The 24030-nt window shown below is 58.8% G+C and overlaps 1 protein-coding gene across 6 annotated transcripts in view; it reads left to right on the top strand.

Annotated features, from left to right (window-relative positions):
• Positions 1-24030, top strand: part of ASPSCR1 (ASPSCR1 tether for SLC2A4, UBX domain containing) — a 30808-nt gene that overhangs the window by 875 nt on the left and 5903 nt on the right. For 5 of the 6 annotated variants that reach the window (XR_009517031.1, XM_059997744.1, XM_059997745.1 and 2 more), the window contains exons 2-8: positions 179-234; positions 3193-3307; positions 4592-4692; positions 12612-12669; positions 13615-13688; positions 14042-14474; positions 23765-23904. Coding sequence is in view for 5 of the 6 variants with exons in the window: in XM_059997744.1 (XP_059853727.1) it covers positions 179-234; positions 3193-3307; positions 4592-4692; positions 12612-12669; positions 13615-13688; positions 14042-14474; positions 23765-23904 (977 nt within the window). In the remaining variant the exon portion in view is untranslated. The remainder of the gene's footprint in view (positions 1-178; positions 235-3192; positions 3308-4591; positions 4693-12611; positions 12670-13614; positions 13689-14041; positions 14475-23764; positions 23905-24030) is intronic. The other variant, XM_059997748.1, reaches the window with a different exon arrangement.

Below are 24030 nucleotides of genomic sequence, written 5' to 3' on the forward strand. Positions count from 1 at the left end.
TGTGGAGCTGTTGAGTGGACGGTCCATCACCTGGCTTGTATTAGGCTTAGTCCTACAGAGCCGACCGGCTCTCCAAGAGGTGGACTCTGTGCCCTTGGCTGCCTCAGTGTCACTTGCCTACCCCCGCCGGGGCCCACCAGGCCAGATACAGTGGCTCATGCCCTCATCTCACCCCTAGGTCCTGGAGGACACGTGCCATCGGCAGGACTTCAACCCCAACGAGTACGACCTGAAGTGAGTTTGCTCTGGCCGGGCCTCGGGCTCCAAATCCATCCACCCTTCCCGCAGGGCCCTGCTGAGGCTTAAACCCACAAGGTTTATTCTCTCACCCTCTGGAGGCTAGAAGCCCCTAATGATGGTGTTGGTGGGGCTGCACTCCCTCCAGAGGTCTAGGGGAGGCACCTGTCTTGCCTCTTTCAGCCTTTGGGGGCTCCAGGCGTCCCTGGGCTTGTGGCCGCCTCCCTCCAGTCTCTGCCTGCCTGCTTCCTGTGTGTTTGTGTCTCTCCTCTTTTGTCTCTTATAAGGCTACTTGTCTTTGAATTTAGGGGCTACCATGTAATCCAGGATGACCTCATCTCAAGATCCTTAATTACATCTGCAAAGGCCTTGTTTCCAAATAAGGCACATTCATGAGTTCTGGGTGTTAGGATGTGGATATGTCTTTTTAGGGGCCACCATTCTACTCACTGCAGAGGGCTTTTGTGCATTTGGTTGTGTAAGTTCCTGGTGGAGCTCTGAGGGCAAGAGGAGGTGGTCATGGAGAAATGGGAAGAAACCTGCAAACTGTAGGTGGGTTCTGGTGGGCTCACAGACTCTGGAGTTGTGTGCATGGGTCTTTGTGTGCAGGCATTTTTCCAAAGAGAGGGCTTTTACCAGATTCTTGTGGGGTCTAAGGCAATGAAAGGCTCAAAACGCCTCACTGGTTGGTATGGATTTCTGTCCCGTATGGGGAGCTTCCAATCTTAGCAGCGGCGTGTCCTTCACTGTTTGGCTGTCCTCACATTCAGGGGTAGAGAGGAGCCCAAGGGGTGGGAGCCTGCTCTGCTAGACCTGGCCCGTGCTGCCTCTCACGTAGGGCTCTGCAGAGGAGGTGTGAGTGGAGATGCCCTCACGTCATCCCAGATCTCTGCCTCTTGCCACCGAGAATCCTAGGGCCAGTGCTGGACTGTCCCCTGGCATCCTGTCACAGAGCTGTGTGCCCTTTCTTTGCTCTCCCTGAACCTGCCTGAGATCTCCACGTGGTGCCTGGTTGGACTGTTACAACAGGTATTGATTTTTCTCTTGTCTCCTTTGTATCCACCGACTGTGTAATTTGTTTAAAAACTGCTGCCACTGCCACCGAAGGCAGCGTTTTGCACACGCATGTGTGTGCACGTGTGTGAGACCCCTTCCTCTCATCTCCAGAGCTCTGAGCCCCGCTTCTCGGGTTTTCCTTAGGTCATCTGTCCTGTCTTGCACTTGACGTTGAGGTTGTTATAAGGCAATTTCCAGCCAGTGTTGAAGATGGGTATCAAAGGTGTTTCTTTCCCAAGTCTTCTAAACGCCCTATTCATGTTCAGAAAACCATTGTTTCCAAAGGCATCTTGGCATTCATGCCATCGGGTGACCACTTTGTGTGTATTCAAAGCTCACATTCTCTCACTAGTGCTGTAGTTTTTCCCCTAAACGTTCATTGAAAATAGAGCTCACAGTCTGATTTCTGAGAGACATAAATAAGTTCTCTTATTCACTCTCCTGGTAACTTATTCTGGCTGCTGTCTGTCTCTTGTAAAGTCAAGGCCACACGGCAGAACTATTTTCTACTGTGGGCAGGAGCTTTTCTGAGACCCAAGTGATCTATAGGGTTAACAGTGGTGGTTCTCCTTCCTGTAGGGTTCCTGGGAGCTAAGGGGGTCAGGAGGAGAGGGCCCAGGGTCACTCAGGCTCCAGGGCCACCTGACCGCCACCCTCCCTGCCCACGGGTGAGGCAGTGTCCAGGCCTTCAAAGCCCACGCCCCTTCCTCTCTCTCCTCTTCTCAGGAGTGGGTATCTGCCTCCCTGTCAGTCCACCAAAGAGGTATGATCTGAGATGGATATCAGGAGCTGCAGATTGTGGTCCCAGCACTGCCTTTGGGTGGCCTGGGCTACCTACTGGCACTTCTCATCTGAGTTTCCTGTTTGTGAAGTAGGGTGACCACGACTCTGACTGTGCGTCTCGGGAGGGCAGGCTGTCAATAGAGAGCAGCAGGCGTCTCGGAGGTCCCTGGATTCTCCACCTGCCCTTCTCTCCTGGCTGTGGATATTTCCACCCTGACTCACCAGTTCACTTTGCTCCCCTCAGTTCCTTCCAAGAACCATCCCTCCTTGGATCCAGGAGCTCTATGCATGAGGGTCAGAGGAGGCTGCAAGCCCATGTGGGCCTCTTCCTCATCTGTTGGAAGCTCTAAGCTGCCAGGTCCCTGTGCAGCAGCTAAAACATGCAGGACACAGGCAGAGAGACTGAAGGGCTGCTCCAGGGTTGGAGGACCTGGCTTTGTGAGCTAGGAATGGCGGTCTCAGCCCTTCATCTGTGAATCTCAGCCACCGTGAGGGCCTGGCTCTCCATGGAGACTTCAGGCCCGGTCATTCCATTTGTGGTTCTCTAGAACTTTTGCCTTTGTCACTGGTCTTTGGGGTTGTGGCCCTGCTTCCAAGGGTAGCAGGAAGCAGGAGTGACAGGAGCGGGTCATTTTGGCTGATGGCCAGCAGCACAGGGAGAGTGGCCACAGTGGCCAGACTGCTGCAGCTCCGAGCAGTGGCGACAAGGCATCGTTCTGTTAGAACTTTTCTGCGCAGAGCATGGTGCACACCCCTTAGTCATGCTCACGTGCGCTTTTATCTTCTGAGTTTGTACTTGGGCTGGTTGCTGCTTCACAGTCTGAAAGAGCAGGCCCTCGGTTTGCCCCAGGGGTGACCTGTCTGTGTTCTCTCTGTTCTTGCCTGAACTGTATCAATGCTCACTCTCTCTTTCCTTTGGAAGACCCACTGCTGGAGTCAGGGACCCACCCTGTCTCTGCAGGCTTGCCGGCCGTCACTCTGTTCCTGCAGCCTTGGCGCCATGGGCTGTGGAATTGCTAGCCAGACGTGGGCGTCACTCTGCTTGTGCCGTGGTCCCGGCAGGGCTGGGCTGTGTTCGGGTCGGCGGGCAGCCTGTGGCTTTGGTCTGTTTTGCAGGTTTCAGAGGAATGTGCTTGACCTCTCTCTCCAGTGGAGATTTGCCAATCTGCCCAATAACGCCAAGCTGGAGATGGTGCCCATCTCCCGGAGCCGCGAGGGGCCCGAGAACATGGTAGGTGGCTCTCAAGGAGGGACTGGCTTCACTGCTCCTCCCGGCTCTTCCATTCAGACCATTTGGGCCGCAGGATGTATCAGCAGGCCGAGCAGACGGGGTGTGGAGCGTGGGCTGTTTCAGAGGGCTGTGCAGGCGAGGCGCTTGTCCTCGTCCTTGGGTGAGGCTGCCTTCTCTAGGTTAGGCCAGAGCCACTTTTCTACTCCAAAAGCTGATGATTGGAAATGAGACTTTTCATTCTTTGTGCTGAATGTTTTTTGGGGGTGGGGGGTGTAGAGGCAGTTAATTGTGCTGTGTCCGTATCAGCGTGCTGGTAGCATCCACCATACGACCTGATGTTTCTGGTCAGAAAATCACCAAGAGTCTTAGAGCCCACAGGACTCTGTGCGGTGTCCAGTGGAGCCTCACTTCTGGGACGAGGACACCCAGCTCAGGGGCGCAGGCTTCCTCTGACCAGTCTTGGCTAGACCACAGCCCGAGTCTCCTGACTGCAGTCCACTGCTTTCTACCAAATCAGTAACTTTTATGTCCTAGGGATTTAGTGAATGACACTAGGGTTACTGTGGATAGAGACAAGAATCATGGTGATAGCTGCTCTCTTGTGCACAAGTGGGTCCTTTACATACAAAACTGCAAATTCTCCCAACACTGCAGGGAAGTGGTTTTCATCCATGTCGAGAGGCAAGGAGGCTCAGGCCCTGGGGTGTTAGTTCTCTGTCCAGAGCCCACCAGGAGTCAGGCGCCTGGGGCTGAGCTTATTAATACACCTCTTTTTCCATTACAGTTGTGGTTCTCAGCCTTTCACATGGAAGCACCCTGACTTCCCTTGTGGGTTCCTTGGGTGTGATGGAGACCCCCTCGCAGTTTCTTCCCACAGAACAGTTCCTCCTTTGTTTGTTATTGGGATTTAATGTAAATAAACGTGCCCTTGAGGAGTCCCTTGGCTAGAAGGGCAGGAGTAGCAATGACCTAGAGAGTCATGCGCTGGGCTGTGACAGGTGGGGCTGTGCAAGGTCCTTACCTTGGGTCTCTGCACTCGTGCTTTAGTGTGTCTGTTGTTCAACAGAGGGACCAGAGGAGAATTTACCCCCCTGTTGGTTATAGACTTGTGTCACTATTTAGGGAGATAATTGTTAAAATTATCCTGTAAGGCAGTGTGCTCCCTTACTAAAATTCAGCAAACACAATGCCCTCCGCCTGTGCCCTAAGGATCAGACTTGGTCTGGGGTCCAGCTGGGATAGCTGCTCCTCTTCCCGACTTGGTTCCTGTATCTCGCCCCTCAGGTGCGCATTGCTCTGCAGTTGGATGATGGCTCCCGGTTGCAAGACACTTTCTGCTCAGGCCAGACACTCTGGGAGCTTCTCTGCCGTTTTGCCCAGATCAGGTAAGTGTCAGTGAGCAGGTTTGGGGCTCTGCCTCCCTCTGCCCTGGGGATGCTGCCACGGTCACTGGGGCTAGTCCAGGGCCACAAGCCTGAGCTTTGCTTTGACTTCATACCAGCAGGTGCTGGTCACCAGTAGCTCATCTTTTTTACTTGGTGTCCTGGTATGATAGCCAGGCCGTGCCCTTCTGGAAGAGCTTGTGGGGAACCCAAGAGGTCCCCACCTGTGTGGTGAGCAGTCAGGGGAGAAGTGGGGTGCTGGGCTTCTCAGCTGACAAATGTTGCAGGTGTAAAACTTCCTTGTCGTGAGAATGGGCCGTATTTAAAGAAAACATCTTGATGACAGTTAACATGTGTCAGTTTCTATCTGGTGATTAATGGTTTAAACTTTATTTCTGAGTGTGTCAAAATGGTAGTCTTCTAAGTTTTGGTTTTTCATTGTGGGATGGAAGACTTTGTCCACTTTTAAAGGTCTCAACCAACAGAATGGAAGGGACTGTGAGAGGGTGTAGTGGTTGCTGTGCGGCCGTGGGCAAGTTGTTTGCCCTCTGTGGGCCTCGCAGGGGTGATGTGAGGATGAGATGAGTTAATGTGTCTCAAGTGCCGAGAACAGGACCTTGCCCACGGTTTGTCTGTGCAGAAGAAGGGGCTCTGGGTAGGGCCATCACGGTGACAGGGCCTCTAGGAAAGCCTGCTCTGATCTGATGTGGCACCCACTGCCCCTGCTGTCCCAGCATCCAGATTCCTGCTCCCCCACCTCAGCCGCTCCCATGGAACTCCTCTCCCCGTATCTGATGTGCTGGTGTCCCCCTGTTGCCAGTTCTTTCTATGACGAGGCCACGGTGGGCTGCTGTGCAAAGACCAGCTGGCCCCTGCCCCTCCTATGAGCCTGGTCCTGGGTAGCCGGGGATGCCACCCCTGCAGCCAGCTTCTGCTTCCTACCCAGATGCTCTCCTGAGAGAACTCTGCCCCCACTCAGGTGGCTTCTGACAGTATTAGGACTTCTAAAATGAGTACATAGGCTGCCACCTCACTCTACTGCTCTTGGCACCTGTTGTCTGACTGGTTCCTCTGTCAGCTGGGGGGGTCAGGCTGCTGTTACCCTTGTTTTCAGAAGAAGAAACAGAGACCCAGGGGAGGAGGGGGCTCCTCAAAGCCCAGGGCCTGGGTTGCCAGCACCTGCCTTCTCAGCTGCTGAAAAGATGGGGCCTCTGCCTCTGTTTCTACTTCCTTCTTTCATTTATTCAGCACAGGCTTGGCTGGGGCTCTAGTAGGAAGTTAGTCCTGGTCTCCCATAGCTAATAGGCAGGTATACAGAACTACCAGAAGAAACTATCAGAAGCTATCACAAAGAAGAAGGGAAGATGCCTTGGGAGGTGGTGGGGAAGGTCGTGGAGGAGCCAGCTGCACTAGGATCTGAGAAGGAGACATCTGGGCCAAAGGAGCAGCAAGTGCAAAGGTCCTGGGGCAGAAATAAGGAGAGGAGAAACACATGGAACACAGCTTGTGATTCTTCTCCCTCCCAAAAGGCAACTAAAACGTCATTAAAGGACTTTACAGAGATACAGCCTGGAGGATGGAGAGAGCAGGAGCTGAGGCAGTGACAGCACCTGGACGTGGGTGGGGAGGGTGACAAGGGGCCACGGGTGGCAGGGGGGTGGCCAGGGCAGGCGCTGGATGACGTGGGGTCCTAGATCCCCTCGCACTCCATGCTGCTGGTGCCAGAGCTGGTTCCCTGGGTAGGGTGGGGCTCTCTGGACTGGGGATGCCCTTGCTGTCCCGAGAACCGGGGTAGGTGAGCGTGAGCCCCCCCATGTGGCTTCCAAAATGGTGGAAGCTCCCAATGTTGGGGGCATGGGTGGCTCCCCAGATCACCACCTGGATACTGATAGCTGCACTGCGGCCAGAGCCCTGGGCGTAAACAGGAGCCCACAGCCAAAGGTGCCCAGACATTTGAGCAAGGCTGACGTGAGAGGCCAATGCAGACAGACAGGAAGAGATGGCAGCTGTCAGGACGGGTGACAGCATTTGTTCCTGTTCTCCGAGGATGGAGGGGCTGTTGGAACTGGAGCTGGATGCTATTAAAAAGAAACATTCAAAGATAAGGAAGGGCTTCCCTGGTGGCGCAGTGGTTGAGGGTCCGCCTGCCAATGCAGGGGACACGGGTTCGTGCCCCGGTCTCGGAGGATCCCACATGCCGTGGAGCGGCTGGGCCCGTGAGCCATGGCCTCTGAGCCTGCGCATCCGGAGCCTGTGCTCCGCAACGGGAGAAGCCACAACAGTGAGAGCCCCGCATGCTGCAAAAAAAAAAAAAAAAAAAAAAAAAAGGAAGAGCCCTTGGAAGTGGATCGGAAAGCTGCAGTAGAAGGTGCAGGGGTCAGCCACAGCTGTGGATCAAACGGCACAATCCCTGTCACACATGACAGGGTGCCGCGTGTCTGGGAGTGGCCGGTGGTCCGAGGATATGCCGTTCTACTCACGCGCCTGAGGGTTAGCCGGTGTGACTGGCTGGTCTGCAGCCTGACTGAGCGCATTCTTTCCGAGGTGGCAAATGCCTGAGGGCACGTGGGGTCCGCCACTCGAGGCTTGGGAGCCGATGCTTGGACCTGGGGTGCAGGGTCCCTGCCATCCCTCCTCCTGGGAGGAGCCGCAGAGCCAGGCGGCCAAGCACAGGATGGAGGCCAGAGGAAGGGGACTCGGGACAGGACAGGCCGCTGGCTCCTGATACTGCATCTCTAGAAATAAAACAGAAGCACAGGAGGAAGCTGGTGAAGAGGGTGGGAAACCGTCCTGGAACCGAAGGGCATGAGTTTCCAGAGTGACAGGCTGGCTATGCCTGTACCAGTGGGGCCTCATCTGGTGGCATCACTGTAACTCATCAGGAGCTGGAGATGATGGGATGGTTCCCCACGCTCAGAGAGGGACAGCAGTCCTGCACAAAGGCCTCAGGCTCCCTGTGGCACCACCAGGAAGGTGGCCAAGCAGTGCCTTCAGAATACTGTAGGAAATTCATTTGTTCTAGAATTCTCTATTTTGCTAGATTGTTGAAGGGTGAGGATGAAACAAAGCCATTTTTAGACACAAAGGTCACCCATTTACCGCACACACCCTCTGAGCAAGCTGCTAACTGCTCCACCAAAGGGCAGGCGGGCAGGTCCACCCAGAAGCAGGCAAACGAGGGGCGTGGGGGGCTGACGCCTGGGCCCCAGACACAGGCGTGGTGGGAGCCCATGTTGCCAGGCCCCCCGCTTAGGCTGTGACCACCAAAAGGAGGAGTAACCCAGAGGGAGGAGACGGGGCTCCATGGTACGGGGTCCATCCCCCCGGGAAGACTGGGTGGTTCCTCAGCTGTTGGCCTGGGGAGCCAGGGTCGCCCTGTCATGATGAAGCCTGATGCTCCCATCTGGCCCTCGAGTTGTTGGCTGGGCGGTCTGGGGGCTGCCTCTGTGGAGGGGCCGAGGTGCTGGGAACACTGGTTCACACGAGCCTCTCAGGACTGACTGACTCAGTAACCTGGGTTTAAGATACAAGAAACAGAATGTAGGGGCAGTGGGGACAGCGGCATAAGAAGCGAGGTGACATCAGGAGGATGTGGGCCCTGGGAGGGGTCGTCACGCAGGGACGGATTCTTGACTCGTGCAGCGTTGAGCACGGCACGGCTTGCACCCTCTCTTTCTTGCTGTGACTGTTCTGCGTTTTTTTGGAAATGCCCTCAGCATCGTTTCCATGGCTGTGCAGTCCTGTCCTGTGTGTGTGTGCGTGCGCGCGCCCAGCCCATCCTGTGGGCAGCTGGAGGTCTGTGCCCCACTCCGCCCTGAGAATCTACTCTGGAGGCAGAATTGCTGGCCCAGCAAATGGGGACTTGTCTCGGCTTCATCTCCGGAAGTGCAGGTCCGGGCCTTTCCTTGGAAGCTGGCACTCCCTAACCGTGAAGCAAGGTTCAGATGAGGGAGGGAGGGCAGCCTCTTCAGCCCCAACGTCATGGCCAGATGCCCAGTGAGCTGGCGAAACCATGCTGGGGCTGTGCAGGGGCTGCATCAGCTGCCCACCACTGCAAGGGCCTGCCAACATGGGGGGCAGCTGCCTGACAGGTCCGGTGAGGCAAGGGAGCTCTGGCTGGCTCACAGCAGCTCCCTTGCTGGCCGGGGGCAGGAAGCTCTGGGAATTCCAAGTGTCCAAGTCCCCACAGAGTGGGACAAGTAGGAAGCTGGTTTTTCTCACTTGATGCTTTTGGGAGCAGTAAGAGTCCCAGAGCAGCTGGTGCCGTGCATGGCCAGGAGCTGTGGGAGATGAGCACAGCACCCTGGATCCACTGTTGGTCAGGAGGCAGGTCCTATGCATGGGGATCAGGGTGGATGGTGGCCCGCCCTGACCCTAGCATCTGGAGCAATGAACTGTCCACTGGACATGCCATGTGGGCCACATGTGCGGGACATGGAGGTAATTCAGAATTTTCTGGTAGCCACATCAAAGGAAAGTAAAAACAGGTGTAATTAATTTTAGGAATATAATTAACTTGACTCAATATATCCAAAATATTCTCTGAACGTGTAATCAACAGGAAAAAGGAGATATTTTACATTCTTTGTTGGTAGGAGGTCTTTGAAATCCGGTGTGTCTCACACTTGGAGCTGGCCTCCTTCTGGGCCAGCTGCCCTGCGCGTGCTCGGCACCCGTGTGGACGGGTAGCCGCCACGGATGGCACTGGCTCCATGTGGGCTGGCCCGTCCTCCTCTCTGCTTCTCGGGCATCTGCTTCAGGGAGGGCTCCAGGCATGCCATGCCAGGCTGGATTCTTCCCGGAAGCCCGTTGCCCCTCTACACCTGGCCTCATTTCACAGCCAAGCCCACTGGTCCATCTCAGCCGTGTTCATCCCATGCATAGTAAAAGCAGGGAGTCGAGTGTCCCTGGGAAAGGTAGGTGTCTGCCTGTTCTCTCAGGGTCGTAGGGCCTCCAGGGCACAGCGGGCTGCAGGGAGGGGCTGCCCCTGAGGTTGGGGGCCGGCCTGTGGTCACGCTGTGCCCAGACCCAGAGCCTTGTGGGCGGGCAGCCAGAGGCCTAGATTCAGGGCTCTCGCGCAGCACCTCCCCACCCCCCGTCTTGTTTGGGAAGGCCAGAGGCTGCCTTCCCCCTGCAACTCCCCACTCCGTCTGCTCTGGAGGAGGAGTCTCTGTGATTCGGCAGAGCCTCGGCCTCCTTGCTCCCTTGGGCCACAACCTCATCTCTTTGTGGGTTGGGCTGCTGGGTGGTGGTGGATGTGAGTCACCTGACCCCTTGGGATGTGGCCTCACCCACCCTGGGCTTCCTTGTGGCAGCAGGGACCCCTCTGAGCCTGAAGTCACAGCTCTGTTAGTTTCAGTTGGTTTTTGTCAGTTTTGGTTGTTCTTTTTTTTTTTTTTGCGGTACGCAGGCCTCTCACTGCTGTGGCCTCTCCCGTTGCAGAGCACAGGCTCCAGACGCGCAGGCTCAGCGGCCATGGCTCACGGGCCCAGCCGCTCCGCGGCATGTGGGATCTTCCCGGACCAGGGCACGAATCCGTGTCCCCTGCATCGGCAGGTGGACTCTCAACCACTGCGCCACCAGGGAAGCCCTTGGTTGTTCTTGTGTGGGAGTGCTGTGGTGTCGGGCTTGTGTCGGTGGCACCTGAGTTTGTACCAGCCCAACTTGGTCAGGCCCAAACAGGTGACAAAAACAGAAGGGGCTCCAGATGCCTGCCTTGCCCCCAGTTCACAGCATCACCTCCCCGCGAGCCCTGCCAGGAGCCATCTGGGTAGGCGGATGGCCCATGCCTATGGGGTGACACCCTCCATGGTGGTTGAAGAGCACAGCAGCAGCAGCACCTTTGCCCTGCCTGGCTGACCCTGCTGGCCCCAGGCCTGGCCCCGAGAGCAGGTGTGCCGGCCTTAGATAGAGTGAGATCCTGCCACTCCTCCCCAGCATCATCCCTTGGGCCAAGTGGCGTCCAGTGGCTCTGCCTGGGCTGGGGGGTGGGAGCAGGTCCAGGGGCACAAGGGTCCCCGGGAGGTCCCCTCTAGGCTCCCTCTGAGACACGTGGAACTTTAGCAATGTCTGTTGCAGGGAGTGGTGGCTTCGGCTCTCCGTTGAGCTGGAACCTCCTGGTCCACTGTCCTCGGCCGGATGGGAGAGCGCTGTTAATTGGCCAGGAAAGTCTGGAAGTGATCTCGGCTGCCCCTCCCCTCGGCGTGTTTACAGGCCTCTCCTCAGATCCCACACGCAGGAATCCGATCCCTCTGGAGGAGCCGACATCAAAGCTGAGCTGCTGTTTGATGTCCAGGGGCCTCTGAGGGCAGCAGGCAGGCAGGCCTTCCCGGGTGCTGCTGTGCTCTCGTCCCTGTTTGTGATTTGTGGTCCCCACGCTGGCATTGGGTGCCCTGGACAAGGATTTCGAGGGAGGACGCCTGGCCAGAACCCCTGAGAGCAGAGGGGACTCTGCCTGTCTCGTGGTGGGCAGTCAGCTTGCTTTCTGAGCCCAGCCCTGAAAGCTGCTGTCTCTGTTGCCGTTGAAAGGAGCAAGACCCCTGTGTCTCCCCACCGCCTTCCTCCTCTCTAGCCCTGGGATCTTGTTTGCTGGAGTATCTTCCTTCACTCTTTCTCTGTTTCGGCTTCAGGATGAAGAGTGTGTAGGCCTGGTCAGGGTTGTCTCTCTGGCACTTTGGGGTCTTGTGTTTTCCTGAGGCCTGGCCACGCTGTGTGTGCGGGGTCACACCCGCCGTGGCCGGCCCCCATGAGGCTCTGGTCGAGGGCTGGAAGCCTTCCCTGGGGAGCAGCTTCTTTGTGAGCACAGCCTTGGGGAGAGCCCGGGGTGCTCCATGGGGACCGGCAGCCTGTGGGAGGTGGCCGGGGACCTCTTCCAGGGGCCCCACGGCAACCTCTGGATTAGCTTGAGTGTCTCAGCCCTGAGGAATATGCAAAGCATAAACTGAAAGCAAAAAAGAGAGACGGGAGAAAACATGCTGAACCTGAGCAGAGGACAGTGTCACGGGTCTCGGGGACGGGCCCAGGCAGTCGAGTGTCCGAGTGTCTGTGTACAGTCACCAGCTGAGCCTCTGTGTCTCCCATCCCAGCCACCTCCTTGTCTGAGCCCTGGGCTTGGCCGGGAGCACTGCACAGCCTGAGGGTGCTCCAGGTCTCCTACTCTGGCAGGTGCAACGCCTTGTGTCACCCTTCCCGGAGGAGAGGGTCAGGCCTGGGGCACTGCTGCTAGGTCTGGGACATGCGTTTATTTGGGGGCTGGTTCTACGGGTATGTGTCAGGAAATGCAGAAATAAACTTCCCTTGGTCGTCGCAGGCCTGTGTGGTACAGCTGTCGAGGTACAGGCCTGTGTGAGTGGTGTTGGCCATCCTGAGGGTGTGTGCGCGATGGTGCGCCTGCGTGCCTGCCATCCTCCAGCCTGCCCAGCTGTGCTTCCTGGGGGCCCTTCCCTCCCATCTCAGGGTCTGGTGTATAGGGGAGTGGCGTTGGTGGCTGGGCCCGCTGCCCACCTCCCTGTTTGTCCTGGCATTGCCCCACTCTCTCCTCGGAGTTTGTGTGATAGATCCGTGCCAAGTGCTCCTGGTGCTTCTGGGGCAGCAGCCTTCTCAGGGGACAGCTTCAGATAAAAGCCCAGATCATGCCCTCCCAGGACTTTCTCATCGCCGACCCTGGGCACAGTTGACAGCAACCCAAGGCACGTCCAGGAGGTGGCTGGTGCCGCCCGTCCCCATGTTCTGTGTCCTCCCTTTGCTCTGAGCCGGGAGGCCGTGGGCAGGTGGGAGACACCCCCAGGCCATGGGCTGATGGCCAGCCGTGGGGTGGCCAGGGTGGGCGGGTCCCCCACAGTGGCTGGCCAGGGTGCTGTCCCCAGGGCAGCAGTGTCCCCAGGCAGTGGCTACCTGTAATGCTTTCTTCTCTCCCCTCTCAGGGAGTGTCTGGACCGGCCGTGTGAGGCCAGCCCCGTTTGCGTGTACATGAGAGATGAGGTAGGTGAGCTGTGGGCCCACCCGCCGGGCCCGCGCCCTGTCGCCCCCTCCCAGCCGCCACATGGGCCCACCCCACTTTCCAATCTGGAAAATTCACTCCTTTAGACCTTTCAAAGCAGCGATGGGCAGACTGGGGCCCTGAAAGCATGATGTGTTTCATGGAAAAAAGGCAGGACGCCGGCTCCGCTGGAACCAACTGCGGGCCGCCCGGGCTGCTCCCAAACCTCCCTCAGAGCCCTGTTTGTTTTCTCAGCTTCTCTCAAAGCCCAAGAGTCACAAAAGTGGTTTCATTTTAATAAATATTTGCTTTGCTCAAAGTTTTGATCTTTTTCAAAACCGAGTGTGGCGTGGTGCAGGCTTGGCCTGGCACTGAGGCCCTGCCTGTCCCCGCCCGCCCGCCCGTGACGGGGGACCCTCTTGGCGCTTGTCCCCTGGCTCACAGGGGCTTTTTGTTTCAACCCTGGCCAAGCGCCCTTTCCTGGCCTGGGGTGCCCACTGTCCCCGAGGGGCCCCTGGTGTAGACAGGGCACAGCCACCTATTTATCCCAGTTTGAGGTTCCTGACCCAGAGCTCAGTGGGGCAGGGGTTCCAGGGCTGTGAGCGGGAGGGACCTTGGGGGATGGGTCCTCCCCTGGAGGAGACAGACCACTGGGCCTCAGGCACCTGGGCCTGGATCAGCTCCAGCCCTCAGAGGGCTGGTTAGCTGGCCAGATGTGCCTAACCCCGGCCTGAGCCCTGCCCACCCAGACCTCGGATGGGGTGGGGTTGGGGAGACAGACATGGACCAGCGAACAAATGCTCGGATGTAGATTGGGGTGCAGGGGGCTGGACCCAGGCCTTTTGGGAGCTGTGGCTGGCTGCGGGACCCCATGGTGCTGGTGACACAGTGCCCAGGCTGGGGGAGGCAGCGAGGGGTCAGCAGGATGTCCTGTTCCTTCCTCACAGGTGACCGGTAGAGCCGCCTTGCAGAGCACGACGCTGCAGTCACTGGGCCTCACCGGGGGCAGCGCCATCATCAGGTGGGGGGTCTCTGAGTCTGGTTTAGTGAAGAAAACTGCGGTCTCAAGGGAAAGGAAACAGGAAACGTGGGGAAGCCCAGACCCTTGCCAGTCGCTTCTCCCGCCTGCAGTCTGTGGGGGCTGGGCACCATGGGGTGCAGCATCAGGTGGGGGGGATCTGCCCTCAGCCGGGCTGGCGTGGCGGCCCCACGCACGCTTCTTCCCCCGTGAGCTGAGGCGGGTCGGGAAGGGCTGTGGGGTGCTTTCAGGGGTTGGATTTGGCTTGGTAGTCACCAGAAGATACGATGCTGGCACTGTGAGACGCGGGGCTCCGTGTATGGAGTTTCATTTGCTTTCCGGGCCTACCCACTCAGGTTTTCCATGAAGAGACATGATTCCACTGGCAGGCAGGAGCCTGGGGTCTCCTGGAGCAGAAGCCCAGGAAGCCCGACCCCTTCCTTGTCGGCCGACCAGGCAGCCAGCAGCCCTCCGTTTCCACTGAATTCAGCGGAGCTCAGCCAGGGCGATGTGAGCCATCAGGATGAGGCAGCGAGCCCGGGGGCTGGCCGCGTGGATGGCCTGGGCCCGAAGCCGGTGGACGCTCAGGCAAAGCAGATCTCGAAGGAGCCCACGCCAGCCCCCTTTGTTCCTTTCTCGGGTGGGGGACAGCGACTGGGGGGCCCCTCCGGGTCCGTGAGGCCTCTGATGTCATCTTCAGCCAAACTGCCAAAGTCCTCCAGCCCTGCAGGCCCCTCCCAGCCAAAGAAGTCGAGGCCTGGCCAGGAGCCCCAGCCGGAGCCGGAGCTGGTAAGGGGCGAGCTGGGCGCTGGGGTCCTTTCTCTTAACTGCACCTGACCTCGTGGCTGCTCAGCCCAGGGTGCAGCAGGGTCGCTGGGTGCGGTTTCATCTTCCCAGGGAAGCGATTTTTTGGTTTTGCTTTGCCTGAAATCAGCTTTCTTGAGGCACCATTTTATATGTACAGTTGATGGGTTTTGACAAACCTGTGTGTCCTGGCTGGCCATGTCACAGCCAAGAGAGCCATCCTTCCTAGAGCCTTGGACGCGGCGCCTCCACCTTCTCCTGGGCTGGTGGGTTTGACTGGCTTTTGACAGGAAGATGGTTTGGCCTTGATCGTCCCACGCCACATTGACTCCTGAGCCAGGCGTGCTGCAGCTCACATGCTACGTCCCACCACTGGCCAGTGGGCGTGTGGGGCACGCGCCAAACAGGCAGAAGAGGGTGAGTTTGCTCACTCTTCACAAGCTTGTGGGTGGGGCCTCGGACGTCTCTGGTGGGGACTTCTTGGAAGTTCCTGGCGGCCGTCTGAGCCACAGCTGGGAGGAGGGCATGCAGCCCTCACGGAGCTGTGATGAAACGGCCCAGGCCCTGGGTTGCCTCTGTGACGCTGTCTTCTAGTCTGATCAGCTCTATTGAGGTACGACTTAATAGACACCTACCATCAGGGCAGTGTTAGGCTTTTTGTCTTCTCGATGTTGAATCTGTCTTTGGGCACCTTTGAGCTGTGCCCTAGTCTCACATCCTCCCCCACAGTGATTCCCGCCCCCGTCCCCTGCTCTGACCACACACAGACATGAGGGGTGGAAGGGGCCTTGCATCTTGGATCACGCTGAGCAGGAGGACCCCCAGGTGGGCGGCACCTCTGCAGAAGTCAGACGTGTGGCCAGTGTCTGCCTCCCCGCTGTCTGATGGAGGCCATCTCTGGTCGTCTGTGGGTCAGGCCAACCTGTCCCTGGGCAGTTGCAGCTGTGTTGGAGCTCCTAAGAGGGAGGACAGGCGTGGCCCCTGTCGGGTTGGTGCTCAAGCTTGGCACCAGGGCAGGACTTTCTCCCTGGAGCGCCTCTGGGACTTTCTCCAGTAGGGCTTTCATGAGTCGTACGGCAGAGCTTCCATAGGCTTCTTTTTTTTTTTTTTTTTTTTTTTTTTTGCGATACGCAGGCCTCTTACTGTTGTGGCCTCTCCCTTTGCGGAGCACAGGCTCCGGACGTGCAGGCTTAGTGGCCGTGGCTCACGGGCCCAGCCGCTCCACGGCATGTGGGACCTTCCCGGACCGGGGCGCGAACCCGTGTCCCCTGCATCCGCAGGCCGACTCTCAACCACTGCGCCACCAGGGAAGCCCCCATAGGCTTCTTTGTGTCCCTCTGTGTGACTGCTCCCTCAGCAGCGCTCACAGACTGTTTTCAGGAAAGGCGTGTTGTAGATTTCCCAACGTTTTGGGCTCCTGCGCTGTGCTGGGCCCCCTGCCTCTTGGGGTTGGCCCCCGGAGAGGCTCAGGCATTCATCCAGAGTCCAGCTTAGGTCTCTGGCTTGTGGCTGGAGAGGGTCTTTCCAAATAAAGAGACCTTACGGTGGGGCCAGCCTGGGTTTCCAGCCTGGGCTGCACGTTGTCACCTGTGGAGCCCATGAGGCTGCACAGGTGCATGTGGGCGTTATTCGAGACGCAGCTGCACCTTCTGAGTGAGGGCTCCAGGCTCTCTGCTCTCTTCTGCCCTTCCTTCCAGCCAGAGTGGCTCCATGTGCCAACGCTTAGGGTCCACTTGAGGTTTTAAGTGACGAGAAGGATGCCACTGCTGAAACGAATTCCTTTGTACAAATCACCTTTCCAGACGATGGAGAGCCATTGCAGGATTCCCTGCCTGGAGCAGGAGCTTGTGGAGTGAGAATGGAGAGGCTCCACCCGGGCATGGATGCTGCTGGCTTTTATACCCAGCAGCCTTGCTCACTTGCTTTGCTGGTTCCAGCAGTTTCTCATTTTCAATTGGAGTCTGCAGATAATGTCAGCTTATCTTTTTCCTTGATGTCCTTACTTCTCTCATTTTTTTTTTCTTGTCGTATTGCAGTGATTGAGTCTCTGTTGAATAGCAGCAAATTTAGTGGGCATCCTTGTCTTGACCTTGATCTCACACGGAGTAATCTTAGTTTATCTGTGAAAGATGCTGTGGGCTGTGAAAAATCTTTATCAAATCAAGAGTTTCTATTCCTAATTCTCTGAGAATTTTTCTTTATCAAAAGTAAGAGTGGTGCTTTTTTTTTTTTTTTGCCGTACGCTGGCCTCTGACTGTTGTGGCCTCTCCCGTTGTGCAGCGCAGGCTCAGCGGCCATGGCTCACGGGCGCAGCCGCCCCGCGGCATGTGGGATCTTCCCGGACCGGGGCACGAACCCGTGTCCCCTGCATCGGCAGGCGGACTCTCAACCACTGCGCCACCAGGGAAGCCCAAGAGTGGTGCTTTATGAGCTGCGTTTCCCGCATTGAGGTGATTCCACGCCTTCGCTCTCATTTAGTTCGTTTGCATGCTGAGGTTTGGGATGGATTTCCCCCACGAAGCTATCCTTGCATTCCAGGGGTCAGTCCAGTTTCAGTGATGTGTTTAGCTGCACTCTGAGTTGCTGTTAACTAATATTTTAGTGCTGGAGCCTGCATCCTGTCTCTTCTAGAGCACCCTCCTCACTCTTGCTTTCAGGTCACATACCTGAAGGGGAGGGTAGAGGGACAGGGGCACCTGTGCCTGTGCGGGGTGGGCCATGCGGAGGCTCAGCGGTGGGACAGAGCCCAAGTTCCTGCAGAGGGGCAGGTGGTGGGGGCTTCCTCCTGCTTCCTGAACCATGCTTTGTGTGTCCTTGCTGAATGGATGGGGGAAGGGAGGGGAACTGAGCCAGTCTCAAGCCCCGTGAATGTCCGTCCTGGGGAGGTGGTGGTGGTGCCCTGGCTCTTCAGGGACCCTACTGGCTTCTACGCTGATGTCTGGGCTGCATTAGACACTAGTACGAAGCCCCCAGTCTCACAGGCTCGTCACCTGGGCCCAGAATCAGCTTTCGAAAGCAGAGCCTTGTGGTTGGGGTGAGCCAGGGCTGGGGGCCCAACTCCCTTCGGGCCTGCTCTTTCTGGGGACCCCTAGGTTTGGGGGCCAGAAAACTAGTACCGGGGCTGGCTGTCTCCTTTTCCTACCCTAAAGGCTGTGGCTCTCTGCATCTCTTGGGAGCCTGCTGACTCCCCAGGGCTGTGTGGGGAGTGCCCTGGTCCGGTGCCAGCCTGATAGGTGGTTGCTGTCAGGCGCAGGATCCCAGTGCATCCCCGAGCGCTGACCCCAGGGGCCCCAGGAAGGAGGAGTCCTGGGGAGGGTCCGCCTGGCCGCCAGCAGTGCGTGTCTTTGATCTGGGAGCCCCAGCAGCTGGTTGATTGTGGAGCGTCCCCCGCCCGCCTGCCTTGCGCCTCCTGTCACACTGACAGCCGTGCACCCGGAGGCCCGGCTGGCCACATGCTGTCTGCTTTGTGTCCCCTCGAGTCCTGGGGGAGGGGAGAAGGGAACAAATCAGAACTTTTGGGGGAACTTCAAAGGTACACTTTAGTAATCAAAAAGAGTTTCCAAGTTTCCCATTAATGCTTTGCCTGTGTGTGGTTTTGGATTTGAATGAAGAGTCAGAAGAGACAGGATGAAATACAGGCAGGTCCTCGGCTGAGGCCCGGGATGGTTTACAGACCCGGGCGGCTCCTGCCTTTGATGTCAGAACATTAATTATTAGAAGGTAGTTTTACTGGCCGTCAGAACCAAGTGCGGAGAGAGGCTGGGGCTGCCCGGCGGCCCCTGGCCTGTCCTTTGAAGTCCTTCCGCTGGCCCAGGAGGCTGCCCCGCAGCTCTTTGTGCTGCTGGGCTGTGCTCCCAGCCGGCGTCCCCCCACGCAGCTGGCACAGGGGTTCGTGATCAAAGGCCCCAACCCCCTGGGAAGGGCGGGCTGACGGCAGTCTCCCCTGCCTGCCCCTCACCCTCCAGGGGATGGTCTCATCTCCTGAAGACGTGGCCCCGGGGGCTTACTCCGCACCTTGCACCCATGTCTCAGGGCAGGCGTCAGCTTCGCCTCTGGCTGTCCCCGGTTTACGGGAAGGTTTAGAACACGCAGGGCTGGGGGGAGCCTGGCCAGGACCTGGGGCCTGGGGTGGACCGAGAGCAGTGCCCCTTGCTGCCCTGCCACCCTCCTCCTCTTGGCCCGGGGTGCCTGTCCATGACATGCCCCCAAGAGCACAGCCCGCTGTCCCCCCGTGTGTGGGCCCAGGGCGTGCTGTGAGCCTGTCCCTGCCCTGCCGCTGTTTGTGGACAGTCCCGGGGCTCTGGCCTTGGCCTTAACTTGGGATGCCCTTTGAGGTTTGCTGGCAGATGGGTCAGCAACTTTGAAGGCCCCAACTGAGTCTTGAGGCGGTTTTTAAAGCCTGGTGACAGGCAGGTGCCCTCCAGCTGTCCTTGTCATGCTGTGTCTCAACCATGACTGGACTCGGGGGAGAGACAGATGCCCAACCTGCGAAGCCATGGAGAACCGGTGGGCAGGGCGCCCCGGCTGCCAGAGTACCCCCTGGAACCCCAGAGCTGCCCGCAGGGCCAGGCAGCCTCGTTTGCAGGCCCCCATCCTGATCGGGCTCAAGGGGCTCCCTCTGCGGGGTTTCTCCTGGCCCTTTGGTCTGCTGTGTGCGTCCACCCCTGGGTTTGCTGGCCTGGAGCAGGCATCTTCCCCTGTGCATGAGGAGAGCCACCCCATGCCTTACATTTGCTTATTTCAGTCCTTTGGGGGTTCATGCACTGCGTGCACAGACAGGTGGGACCACGCCAGGGCGTGGAGCCACCGGGTTTCAAAGTGTGCCTGCGTCACTGTCGCAGCCCAGCGTTTCTCCTCTTCTTAAAGATGCTCTCATTTTTCCTGCTTGGAAGGCGTGCAGGCCCAGGTGTGGACGTTGGCCCAGGGCTGGGGCAGGCGCGGCCTCCGCCTGTGCCGCTGGCAGGCCCAGCGGATGAGGGGCTGGAGTTCAGTGCAGCCTTGCCGGTCAGGCCTGGCCTCGTGCTGGCGCGTTGCTCCCTCCAGAGGGCGGCCGGCTCTGAGAGTGACGGAGGCTTGGCCCGCCTTCCTCCCGCGTAGTGTTTCATTTCAGCTCCAAGCCTCAAGGGGAAACGCTTCACATTCCCTGTTACCAAAAACCATTGTCAGAGGACAGTCTGGGTAAGAGGGAGGTGGGAGGGCGGGAGGAAAACAAGAGCCCTCACAGGGCAGCTGGAAAATCTGGGGTTGAGGTCACCTCCAAATAGTTTTTACATTTTTTCTCCCTGTGTCATCATGTCCTGGAAAATTACTGTCAAGAAAATGAAACCTCAGCAGGCAGTGAGGCCGCTTTTGACATGAGGAGACCCCTGTGTGCCCAAGTGGGTTCTCAGCCACTCGTGTGGTGGCCACTGGAGCATGTCCACTGGCTGTTGGGGGAAGCCGTGGGCCCACGTCTCAGCCCAGAGCCCCGTCCCCTGGTCCCCTCCAGGCCTGGCATCTCACTGCCTGTGGCATGGGGCTGAGGGTAGGCAGTGCCCTCACACCTTCCTCCCCTCGGGTCTCCCTTGAAGGGTCCATCCTGGTGTGACAGAGGCTCTTCCTGAAGGCACTGGTGGCCGTCCACAGCTGGTGGTGGGTCCCCAAGTCCCCATGGCTGAGTGGCCCAGGTGTCAGTCCAGTGTCTGCAGCCTCAGGCCGTCACCCAGGGCCTCCTCTGAACATCACCCGCAGAGAGTGCTCCTGTTCCCCCACCTCCGGAGGGTCCTTTCCCTCCCAAATGCCCTCTGTGCCCCTCGCCAGTATCCTCCAGTTTGCAGACAGCCTGACTCGTCTGCTCTCTCCGTCCACCTCCCTCCTTTCTGGTCTTCTGGGTGTTCTCTTGTCTTAATACCCTCGGTGGAGGCTGGGACAGGGGAGTCTTTGCTAGGGTCTTGTGCTTGCTTGCAGGAAATGAGAGACCCCTGCTGGGCGTTCCACCAGAAGAATCGGGTCTCCTGTGGCCCTGCCCTTGGAGGCTGCAGACACCTGCCGATCCTCCCCTCAGGATCATGCCCGTGCCTGTTTTCTCATCTGTCATGCGCTGTCATGTAGGCCCCCCCACCCCATGGGCTCAGACCCCAGGCTCTGGCTGCCTCCTCCTCATTCTGCCCATCTTCTAGCCGACAGTGAGATGCCCGCAGCGTCGGGGCCACCGGGGGAGGAACCGGCTCCTCTGGCTTTCCTGGGGTTAGGGGGTGGGGGCGGCGGGAGACGGGGCCGGGGCTGTGCTCTGGACACTGACAGCGTTCAGGAGCTGGACCTTGAGCTGATGATGGAAAACCTGTGACTTTGGCAGGATGACCCAAGCCTGGTGACATTGGGTTCTTAGTGGAGGCGCGTCCTCTGAGTGGCTCCCTGGTAGGATCTGGAGGAGCAGACCTGGAGATTCGGGCTGTCAGGTGGGCCAGCTGTCAGGTGCGCTGGGAAGGTTCTAGGCCTGCCACCCCACCAGCATCCTCGGGCACCAACTGGGAGGTTCATCTTGGAGGCCCATCCTGGACCCTGGGGCTGTGTCCCTCCCTCGGCCAGCACACAGGAACCCAGTCCCCATGGTGAGGGCGCTGAGGCCCTCTGACAGTGGCCACTGTATGCGTTTTTTTTTTTTTTTTTTTCTTAATGGTGTCTCATCCTAGATCTCTATTCTCCATCCAAAAACATCTCCATAAATCCACCTAGGATGGGAGCTGTGCATGATAACTGCCCATGACTAAGGAGCGGCGGGTAAAGGAACAGCAAATGAGGGCTAGATAGCCGGCAGAGCATTGGAAGTGAGCAGGGCCAGGGCTTGGCCTCCGCTGGCGCCGTGTCTGCCCTGCTTCCTCCCACGTGGAGCGGTCAGACCCACTCCTCCTTTCCTGGTCTCTCTCCTCTTTGCGGTGGAAATATCTTCTGGGCAGGCCTCATGGAGGTGTTTGAAGCCCCCTGGCTTCTCCCTTGGTCATTTGGTAGGACAGGGTGGTCCGTCCTACCAGCCCAGCCATGGATATCCACTGTTCTCATGGGACAGGGACCGCCTGGGGTCCGGTCGTGGCGGCAGCTCTGGGACTTGGGTGATCTGGCCCCTGGGCTCTGATGGGCAGCAGAGGCTGCTCAGAACCCTGGCTCCTCTGCCCAGGAGCAGGGAGGTCCCCAAGACGCAGGGCGGTGCAGGAGAACGAGAGAGTGGGATCTCGAGGTGGCTCTCTCCCAGTGCTCTGGTTCCCGTGTGGGACCCCGGCTCCTGACTGCTCTTGGACAGACAAACGGGCTTCTGGAGCAGAGCTGAGGCATGGGAGGAGGGGTGTGAATTGAAGGTAGATCCAGCGGGGAGAGAGATTTTTGTCTGCTCACTTTCTGACTGAAAGTCAGTGGCCCCTGAGCAGCATGAAGCCAGCAGCTGGTGTCACCTGCGTCCCTGTTCTGGAAGTTGTGGGAGGGTTGTGGGAAGTGCTAGCAGTCTGCAGTCCTCCAGGTTACCCCTGGGCTGTGCACTGGAAGTACCCAGGAGGATAAGGAGGCCAGAGTGGCCCCGTGCACTCAGGGTCGGGCTTCCCCAGCCGTGCCGCCCCTGGGGATCAGGGGGCCTGTCTGATGGTCAGGCTCAGCTCCAGGCCGTGGATCACAAGTCACCCAATTGCTGGATTCTCGGGGTGACTCATGTGTCCAGAACTGGGTCCTCGGAGGGCGGGACTGGGACAGGGAGGTCCCAGAGCTTGCTCGTTGGCTTGTGGGCTTTGTGCTCGAGCGCCGGGGGCCTGGCACTCGTGGACACGGCGGTGCCCAGCTCAGGCACATCCACATCTGCCCTCGCCCTCCCCCGGGAGCCCAGGCGAGTGCTCGGCCCTTCTGGAATGCAGGCGCCGTGGCTATGGGGGGCAGCCTGGCATCTTGTTATAAAAAGCTCTGGTGTGGACTGCCTGTGGGCGGCAGGAGGGTTGTGGCTTTGAGGGGGCAGCCCCCAGGGGCCTCGATCAGCCACCTACAGACCCCACTGCCCGGGCCTCAGCCAGCCCTTCCTGGCCACCCTGCCACAGTGCCTTGAGATCAGTGGGGCTTCCTGGCGAGAACCCACCTCCCTTCATTACGAGGAGTGACACAGCTGTGCACTCAGGAATGGCAGAGACCTGCTGGCCTGGGCTGTCAAGGCCTCGGGTGTGGCTGGGGGAGCAGCCCTGGGACACCTGGCAGGTGCACTGGGCAGCCTCAGCCCTCGACCAGCCCCAGGTTGGTGAGTCTGACCTCTAGAGTGGGTGGGGCTGTGGTCGGGCCGGAGCGCAGGAAGGGATGATCGGAGAAGCCTGCTGAGCCCGGCTCTGAGTGTTGAAGGCAGGAGGTGGGATTTCGGTGCCAGGCTGGGGCGGGGAGGAGGGGGCAGGCGGGAGCAGAAGGCAGAGAAGTGACCTCACCCCAGACGGCTTGTGGATGTTCTGTGCGAGGGAGGGTAGGACCTGGCATAGGCCCTGCCGGCGCAGCTGGACACCTCTGTCGGGCCCGGCTCCATGGGCGGCCTCAGCGCCGCGAAGGTGTCTCCCCACATAGTCACTTGGGCTACACTCGCTACAATTACCCACCCGGAGGCACTGCGAGCAGAGCAGGCCCTGCCTTATAATTTCCCTCTCCGTTGCTGCCAATTAGGAGAGACGCTGTCCCTTCCTGTGTCCCCACGGTGGGCAGAGGGTGGGGCCAGCTGCTCCCCCAGAGAAGGGAGGAGGGGTCAGCCTGGCCATAGGGCCAGCAGCTGGCAGGTTTTTGCCAAATCTCTAATTTGGGGGCTGTCGCTTCTCCTGCCCTTCCCGTGGAACCGCTGACATGGCCATGACCAGGGCATTGCTCCCCAAGTTTGTTCCCCACTGGGAGACCCTGATAACAGGTAGCTCCCTGGGGCTCGTGGGGAGCCCCCACGGAGACAGGAAGTGAACAGAGATGCTGCTGTTCACCCACTGCCCAAGTACCCCCCAGCAGTCAGGGTGCCAGCTGACCCGGCTAAGCCAAGACCCCAGGGCCATGTGCCCTGGTGGTGAGTGAGGGTCTCAGTGTCAGTGTTGCTAAGCAGGCAGGCATGGTGGGAGGGGCTCCAGTCCTGGACAGGCTCGGCTGTCCCATGCCCCATCACGGAGACCCGGCCCTGGCCATGGGCTAACAGGCGGGGCCGGCAGCACATGGCTCAGCCGGGGTCTGCACGGCCACCCCAGCCCCCTGGGGTCGGGAGCCTGGGCCCTTCCCGGGACCTGCATCAGCCGAGCCCTCTGCCTGCCTAGCCAGTGGACCGAGACCCCGTGGTGTGCCACCCTGACCTGGAGGTGCTGCTCCAGGCCTGGCCTGCAGAGCTGCCTGACGAGTTCTTCGAAGTGACCGTGGATGATGTCAGAAGACGTTTGGCCCAGCTCAAGAGTGAACGGTGGGTGTGCACCCGGCCCCTTCAGAGACACCCATTCCCTTGGCAACACCTCAGAGGGTGAGGGGTCCCAGGCAGGGGGCTCCTAGTCCTGTCTGGCCCTGTGTTGCGGAGCAGCTCACGAAGTCC

The sequence above is a fragment of the Delphinus delphis genome, chromosome 19 (assembly GCF_949987515.2).
Source record: "Delphinus delphis chromosome 19, mDelDel1.2, whole genome shotgun sequence".
Taxonomy (NCBI): Eukaryota; Metazoa; Chordata; class Mammalia; order Artiodactyla; family Delphinidae; genus Delphinus; species Delphinus delphis.